We start from the raw sequence: 9,083 nt of genomic DNA on the forward strand, positions 1-9,083 counted from the left end.
GACCTCTGACCTTGTCTAATAAAAGCTGTCTCTTGAGAAGGTAGCGACGCAAACCAGAAGTTTCTACAATGATTCTGCACCAAACCATCAAAAATCGAATGTTTTGGATGTTTGACCTCACTGTGACCTGGACCTTTGACCGATTTTGACCAAAATCTAATCAGCGCTAGCCACCACCCTCCTGAATCACGTGGTGTAATTTGACATTGGTAGCTTCTTCCGTTCTCGAGTTATCTGTACCAAACCATCAAAAATCGAAAATTTGACCTCACCGTGACCTTGACCTTTGACCGATTTTGACCAAAATCTAATCAGCACTAGCCATCACCCTCCTGAATCACGTGGTGTAATTTGACATTGGTAGCTTCTTCCGTTCTCGAGTTATCGTGCCTACAAACAAACAAACAAACAGAAACGGAAGGCATCAATATACTTCCGAAATCTTTAGATTTCGTAAGTAACAAACAAACAGAAACGGGTCATCAATATACTTCCGAAATCTTTAGATTTCGTAAATAACAAGCAAACAAACAAACAGAAACGGAAGTCATCAATATACTTTCGAAATCTTTAGATTTCGTAAGTAACAAACACACATATTCACAAATAAATAAATAAATACACAGCGATCAAAACATAACCTTCGCAACAAAGTTTGCGAAGGTAAAGCTGAAGCAGGAGCCAGCTGAGGAGGAGAAGGCTGAATGGTGGGCACAGCGTCACGCCTCAGTCTCACTTGAGCAGTTGTTTTGAAACCGAGCTCACTCGTTGCGTTGCCTTCGTAATCCTTGGCTGTGAAATGGTCACCACAAATGACAAGTCTCTCCAAAGGGTCCTCTTTACCCGTTTTCTTTGGGGGAAAATTTGCCCGTTTTGCTTGTACAAATCTTATCCACTGCCGGTGAATTTGATTCCTTCGGGAATCGGTGGGAGCGATTACCCATTTTCCAGCCATTTTCGCAAAACATGACAACACACGTACGAGGCATGATGTACAAATATCCAAATAACTTTGTTCTACAATAATTCAAAATAAAAAAGGATAATATAGACAGTTGCAAGCTGAAAAAAGCGAAAGAACGGCCCGCTCAACTCGACATTTCTTCAATGAGCGAGTGAGCTTCTGCTTTGTTTTGGAGAACGTGACGTCACCATCCATATATGGGCACACGGCTGTTTTTTTCTACAGCCTCAAGAAATAACAACTTTGGAGTTAAATTTCATTAATCTTCCCAATAGTTCGGCAACCACAATAGTTTGCAACGAACTATTTAATGCACATATAATCATCTATCTATAATTCCAGGTGTGTGTGTGTGTGTGTGTGTGTGTGTGTGTGTGTGTGTGTGTGTGTGTGTGTGTGTGTGTGTGTGTGTGTGTGTGTGTGTGTGTGTGTGTGTGTGTGTGTGTGTGTAGGGGCAGGGGGAGAGTGGTGTGAACAGACCAACTGCAGGGTTGCAGTACAAAATAGAGGGAGACTTGCAGAAATGAGGGACGTGGGGAAGAATGAGGGCAAGGAGAGGACATGGAGTGAAACAACATACAGCTGCAAACTCTCCATCCCCAAAGTGGAGACAAACTGGAAACTCGGAAAGGGGTAGATTTGTGGAGGGTTAATGGGAGTAGAAAAGATCATGATTGTGAGATGGTGGGGAACAGCTGTCTTGAAGCCCTGGAGGGAAGAATGAAATTGAAGAGACTAAAAATGAGATTTACCCAGCTTCCTCTTTCTCATCGCTCGACGCACCGTCCACCATAAAACGTTCGGAATGGCACGGGATGACACTTGCAAATTGTGGACTGAGAAACATGAAACTGCTTTGATTTCTGCTCTCCCTCTTCCTTCTGTCCCTCTCTGATATGACCTGCCAAGCTTTAAAAAAAAAAAAACTTGCAGTCTCTCCCTCCTCAACCCCGACGCTGGCCATGCAGCTTTGGCTCTTGGCTGCCAGGTTTCTGCTGGGTGTGCGGATTTTCGTATCACACACAAGCGTCCGGACAATGCTCTCACAGAGATGTCATGACGCAATTTGATTTGGAGAAAAAGAATAAAAATGGCAGACTCCCAAGTTTGTGTGAGTGAAGAGATTTGTCTGTGCTTACAAACAAGGTCCATAGTATGCAGAGTAGTGGTTATCTCAAAACTCTTTTGTTGTCCATCTTTAACCTGCAAATTGTCAAAGGATCGATGCAACAAGGTAATGTCCTTTATAATTCTTTCTCTTGCCAAGCCCTAAATGTTCCACGAGCCATTGCGAACCATCGACGCCATGTAGGCTCATCCTCTACCAGAATGGAGGGCATGGGGGACCACATGCATACTGCAGAAACCTGGGGGAGGGGGGTTCAAAGCAGGGGAAGAACAGTGGGTACAAGACCAGAAAGGGGGTGGTAGAAGACAGAGAGACCACCAACTTGTCTGTGATGGGAAAACAATAGGCCTATCCATTAAACTTCATCATTGGAGATTGTAATGATTTTGTAGGCCTTGGTATCCACGGTGTTAAACTGAATAAGGTGTGGGGTAGAGGTGCAGCCCATGGGGGAGGGGGGAGGGGAAGCAGTACTGCATCAAGCTGTGGATGAAGACCTTGTAGGTGGATGAGAGTTGAGCTCTGCCAAGGAAGGAGAAAGAGTTTGCATGATGGAGGATGCCCAGTCTAAGACTGGTAATGTGGTTTACCCAAGAAAGATCATGGGTGGTAGTAAGACCTAAGAGTTTGAGTGATTTAGCTTCTTGAAGAATATTGTTGAGGAGGTAGGTGGGGGTGGGGGGGGTTGCCAGACGGTCCTTTTGGAAAGAGAGAGTGAGAGTGTGAGATTTGTCAGGATTGAAAGACATACTACAAGTGTTTGACCACCTTGTGATTTTGTCAAGGTCGGAAGAGCGGGAAGAGACTGCAGCCTGTCGGTCTGAAGGATGAGGGATGTCACAGCAGAGGGTGGAGCCATCAGCAAATGGATAAAGAGGATTTTCCAGAGAGTCAGAGAGATTGTTGATGAAGATTAGGAATAGGACTGGGCCCAGAACACTGAGGGGAAGGGAGAGTCTGAATGCCCAGCTCATTTGTTAAGGGGAACTGTCAATTTTGTTTGTTTCAACCACCTATTTATTTAAAAAAATAATGAGTTAAGTTATTTTCATCAATTCCAACCTTGCTAAACAAAAAACACCACTGTAAAGGTTGTATTTGTAGAGGACATCAAACGTGCCCAGCGAAACCAAATGTAACTGTACTTGTGGTAGTATGAAAACGTTTATCGGTTGACATGCACTGTCATCCATGCTTCCTTATTGACAACACAATCACCGATCTAGGTAATGTAACACCGAGGACCGCACGCACAATGGGTGTGCGTTTTGGTTTGGAGGGGAAACCTGAAATGCAATTAATGCGTTTGCTTCAGACTTAAAACATTTGCTTATTTGTATCCTAATATTCGGTGCACAAAGACCCTTCATTAGTAAGGCATCTTGATTAAAATGCTAATTTGGACCATGTCGCATGATTTCCACAAAGCAGTTTCATGTTCTTCCACATTGTTTACCAGTCTTGGTGGCATAATTGTTTGAGCGTCTGCTATGAGACTGGGAGGTCGGCGATTCAAAACCCGGCCGAGTCAGACCAAAGACTTTAACAATGGTATGTGCTGTTTCCTTACTCGACACTCAGCATTTGAAAAGGATAGAGCCCAGACAACCAGCCTTAGGTTGGCAATCATTGCACATGCTTGACGGGCCCGACAGTGTCACCCTGCGTTGAGGATCCTTGTAAGGGAACTCGTATTCCTGTTCCAAAAACGAGGGAACACGTTGTACTCTAAAATACGTCACACATTGTGTGTGTGCGTGAAAACACTTTATTGTTTTTTTTTAATGTTTTGTACCTTTTTTTGTTTTATTATCCCCCGCCGCGTGGCGGAAGGGGGATATTGTTGTCACCCAGGTCGTCCGTCCGTCCGTCCGTCCGTCCGTCCGTCCGTCCGGGCGTCAACATTTATAGCTGTGAGTGCGATAACTCATAAACCGTTCGCCATATCGATTTGAAATTTGGGTCACACATGTACCACCTGAAAAGGAAGAACCCTGTTGATTTTGGGCGTGGCCGGATCCAAGATGGCCGCCAAAAAATGTTTTTTGTTATAAACGGAAAACCGCTCATCTGATTTCAATTATTTTTGGTTACTACGTTCCTCACCCCTGGGGAACTTTTTCGAGATGATGACCAAATGATGTCTTGTTTCCAATTCACCTCCCTCATTATCTGGAATATGTATGACCTTTTTCATTCAATAGTGGGAGATTCCCCATCGCTGATGGTATATTTCATCTCGAATTCACTCGGTGTGTTGCAGCTGGTGCCGAACATCCTGGGCTGCGCTATTTCTGTCACACGAGGAAGAAGCTCGTTATGAATCGGACCTTTCTGTCCGAGAAGGAATCGGACAACACTTCTCGTAAGCAGACAGCATTGCTGCCTTTGCTCAACTGTTTGTAATTGCTCATGGATTATGCGTATTTTAATCTTGTGTTGCATTTGTTTTTCTCATTAATAAGCATCTCCCATTCGATATTAGAAACTTTTTGGAGAGCTGAAGAGACTTTCCTTGCTGTTTGGATATTCTTTTCTTTCTTTTTTTTCCAGGTAGAATGCTGGACTTGGATTCCATTGGGGATTTTTCTGCAGCAGGATGCTCGGTTGGCTATCATCCACGCACCGACAAGACTTGGAAAATCACTCATTCAGCAAGTTCGCACTCCAGCTCGGGCTCTGGTTTGGAGGACGACGAAGTGACCAATCCTTAGAAGCGATGCAAAGTGTCAGGTGGCAGCACTGATATTGGATCGTTATTTTTTTCCTTTGGTGCATTGGTGGTACACCTATAATAATTGAGGATTTATTTTTCATTATGACACTTTACGTTTGCTGTCATTTTTGTGTTTTATATTTTGTATATAAGTAAAGCAACATGAAACGTCGCTTTATTTTCTTGTGGTTTCGATAATGGACCTCAAGAAAAAGTGATCTTTCATACTATTATCAAAATGCTGGGTGCTGACAGGATGGCCGAGAGGTATGCACACTCGCCTCTAAACTGTCGAGCCTGGGTTCGAATCCTGACCCAGCTATAAAAGGTCATCCCGGTGTTTCACAGGCAGAGTGATTCATGAGTGTGCGTGCCTTCCCTCAGATGAACATTAAACTGGGCAACCCGTCTGCCAGCATTAGTTGGTGGATGTTAAAGATCCCATGGTGTCCTTCGCAAAGAGTCGGCGAGCTCTCGCCGGCACCCTGAACAAATTACAAATTCCTGCCCTAACCTACAGAGGGCACTGCATCAACGGCACAGCCACGCCAGCAGCCAATGATGCTATCCCGCAGGCTTGTGCTGCACACAAAGGTAGATAAAAATGCTGGAACCTAAAAAGGGGGCAGGCCAAATAGCCTTGAGGTACGGACACTCGCCTCTCAGCTGTCTCGCCTGGGTTTGAGTACTGACCCAGCTATAAACTGTCATCCCAGTGTTTCACAGGCATGGCGAGGCGTCGATGTTTATACTTTCCCTCAGATGCACGTTAAACTGGGCATTCCATCCACTAGTATTAGTTGGTGATCATGAAAGATCCCACAATGTCCATCGAGAAGAGTAGATGAGTTGTTGCCGGCACCCTGAACAAATTGCAAATTCCTGCTGGACTGCGTTAAGTTAGTGGTCTGGTCTTCTCAGAGGTTCCTTGCCATCGGGTCACACTGCTTGCTATCTCTGGGTGAGTGTGGTTGTTGTCTGAGCAGCAGTTTCTGCACTATAAACAGTCACTAGGTGGTTCACATGTTTCATCCGAATAGCTTTTATTGGATACGAAGAGTCAACCTAATGAGAGAAGTTAAGCTGTTTGAACATTTATTTTATTATGCATGTGAGGTTTAAATGTGTTATTCTCAAAACCTTTGGTTTAACTGTTTTGTGTTTTTCTCAAATGAAATTGTTTTGAAAAAAATGTCTTCCTCCCTCTCAAAATGTATTCTGCAGTCTTATCAAAATGCTGGACACCAATTTTTTTTGGTTTTGTTTGGCCTTAACTTGTGCGCATAAACGTTATTACCCTCACCATTTCAGACCATTTCTTTGTCTGTCCACACACCAGTGCTTACGTCGGCCACAAACGCCACCTGGCTGGTGTTAACCACTGGTACACATGATCTTTTTTTCAACATTGTACGTCTATAAAGTTTGTGCAATTAAAATGTGAGTACGTCTTTAAAGTATGTACTTTTAAAATGTGAGCAAATCTATAAAGTATGTATTAATTAGAATGTGCATGCGTTCAAGTACGTGTATAAAATGCATACAGTTGGAACATGAATCTTATACAATACCAGGGAGTTCATAGAACATGTCATCCCATGCAGTGTTCAATTATATTCAGGAAACCCTCAAATATCGCAGGTGTCGACCAATTGTGGGCAACCTATTGTTCCGACTTAATTATCCCGGTTTTTGAGCTGAGATGAGTCATTATTTGCATCCGCATGTATGATTCCCTTCCATTATGAGCATTTTAGCTCATCTGTTTGAAGAACAGAGAGCTATAGCGATACCCCCGGCGTGAGCGTTAGAAGCTTGCCGTTCATTTAATATGTGTACTTGGATGCTGATATTTGGCATGGAGGTTCCTTTGGGGAATATTATTGATGAGGTGAAGCTGAAATTAAAAAATAATTTCAATTGTTTAAAATTTTTGACCTGTTTTGAACTTAACTTTTTTGTAGCATATCAACATTAAAGTTTTTGGTGCAAGTTATTTAGAAGCTTGCCATTCATTAATGTGTACTAGGATGCTGATATTTGGCATAGAGGTTCCTTTGGGGTATACTATTGGTGAAGTGAAGTTGAAATTAAAAAATAATTTTTATTTTTTATTTTTTAATTTCAACCTTAGATGGTGTCAAAGCCACCCAATGCTCGCCTGTTTATACGAGTTTCCTTTGTAATGTTTTTATCTACCACACTTTTTTACTGATTCCAATATACAAATACATATAATATTGCTTTAAAATTATTTGGATCAGACTTCACTACAATGCTTTATAAAAAATATTATTAGACTAGTCTTTTAAAAACGATAAATGTATAAACAGGCGAGCATTGGGTGGCTTTGACACCAACTCTCTGGTGTTGTTTCTCATGCACCATTAATTGTAGTAATCGTACCAGAATACGGAAACGAAGCTAACTTTAATAATGAATCGTCATCGAACAGGAAATGACGTATTGAGATCCTGAAATACTAGATGTACAAGATGGAGTAGACAAACAACAGTTAATAATGGTGCCCAAACGTAAAACTATGGACAAAATTAGTTGTGCCAAAAGGTGGAGAAAGATTTTGGCATAGTGCAAAAAAAATTGAGTTATTTGTTCGGTTGTCAAGCGGTCAAAGTGCAGCATCTGTGAGCTGCCATTATGGGATCAATGAATCGACTGCCCAGTGAACGCAAGTCAATTGCGGTAACACAGGAGAAACAATTGCGGATTTACCCATTTGAGTGGACTCGTGATGGGAAAATTATTGCGGATTTACCAACGTTTCCACGAGGCACCCGGGGCCGAAGGCTCCAGTTCAACCATGGCAGATGCCGAAGAGACGGGATTATTTTGAAACGGGATGCCATCTGATACCTTCCTCTCCAAGCAGGAAAGATCTGCTCCTGATCAAGGTGGCTCAGGATTGTTTTACCCTTCTTTGTGGCAATGCAGCAGGCGACTTCACAGTTCTCCTGATGATCGAACAGCCATCGCAAGTTCGACATCCACATCTTTCTAACACTCTCCCTCCCTTTATAACAGCATCATTATCCTGAGCTGTGTTGTTGTATATTTACAGCAGAGGACAGTACGAATGAGTACGTAATATGTTTACCCTCGCCCACCTTGCTGTTTTGTAAAAAACACTTTGCTGTTTTGTAATAAATTGAAAAGGTAAAACTCTTGTGTTTTCATTTATTTTACACTGTATTTATTTTATTTTGATGTTTGTTTCAGTGTTAACATGCTTCATATATATATATATATACTGCATTTTACATGTTTATTTCAATTGTGATGTGTTTATGTCTGACTGCTGCCGGCCTTCCTCTATATTTTCTCAAAGCCCAGGAACCAAATCCCCCTTTTCCCATTGGCCCTTGGTTTCCACTATCGTGACATTTTCCAGGAACCACCCCTGCGATATTTGAGGGTTTGCTGTACAGTACTTCAATTTTAATTAAATAGTGATTTTGAATATCGTTTTTAAAAAATCCAGATGTTTAGCAGCATGAAGCAGTCTTATATGCCACCCTATAGAACATGTCCAAGTCCTGCAAAAGTGGAGGGTCCATCCATCCATCGGGACCATACTGTGTGCAGAGCATTGGTGCTGCCTCAGCAGTCTCCTTGGCTATTGGGCACAATCCTGGACGGGTCGCCACTCCGACACAGGATACCAGCAAGCTGGCACTCATTTTGCTGACCTCGGAAGGATGACTAGCAGTCAACCCCACTTGGTATTAATTCAACAGCTGAGTGGGATTTGAACTCAGGATCCTAGGATCCCAATTGCGTGGTAAAGCCACTTGGCACGTTCTTCAACTTTCATTGGCGTTATCGTGGTTCTCCACTGGAGGAAGGAAGGCAAAATAAATGATATGATCACAATGAGAAAAAAGAAATTTCAGTTCTGAAGGAAGGAATCACCACATCATGGCAGGAAAGCCGAGAGGTAGGCATGGTCACTCTGTGATACCTGGATTTGAATCCCAACCCAGCTCTAAACTGTCCTCCCGGTGTTTTACAGGCCAGGTGATTCATCGCTGTGTGTGCCGTCCCTCGGATGGATGATAAACTGGGCATCACATCTGCCAGAATCCCTCAGCCCTCTCCCTCCCAACCCTTCCCCCTCTCTCCCACCCTGATCCTTCTTTCCAACCCTGACCTCGCCCTCGCTCTCTCTCTCTCTCTCTCTCTCTCTCTCTCTCTCTCTCTCTCTCTCTCTCTCTCTCTCTCTCTCTCTGTCTGTCTTTCTCTCAGACCCCTCCCCT

The 9,083-nt window shown here is 43.1% G+C and overlaps 1 protein-coding gene across 3 annotated transcripts in view; it reads left to right on the forward strand.

Moving 5' to 3' along the window:
• The window catches only part of LOC147019886 (general transcription factor 3C polypeptide 6-like), a 32,056-nt gene extending 25,945 nt beyond the window's left edge, over positions 1-6,111 (forward strand). For 2 of the 3 annotated variants that reach the window (XM_085894693.1, XM_085894695.1), the window contains exons 5-6: positions 4,357-4,458; positions 4,647-6,111. In XM_085894693.1, the coding sequence (XP_085750819.1) occupies positions 4,357-4,458; positions 4,647-4,807 (263 nt within the window). In that variant the 3' untranslated portion in view covers positions 4,808-6,111. The remainder of the gene's footprint in view (positions 1-4,356; positions 4,459-4,646) is intronic. The other variant, XM_085894694.1, reaches the window with a different exon arrangement.
• Positions 6,112-9,083: the final 2,972 nt, after the last annotated feature.

The sequence above is a fragment of the Eptatretus burgeri genome, chromosome 9, assembly GCF_056783735.1.
Source record: "Eptatretus burgeri isolate ZD-2024b chromosome 9, Ebu_testis_v1, whole genome shotgun sequence".
In the NCBI taxonomy this organism is placed as follows: Eukaryota; Metazoa; Chordata; class Myxini; order Myxiniformes; family Myxinidae; genus Eptatretus; species Eptatretus burgeri.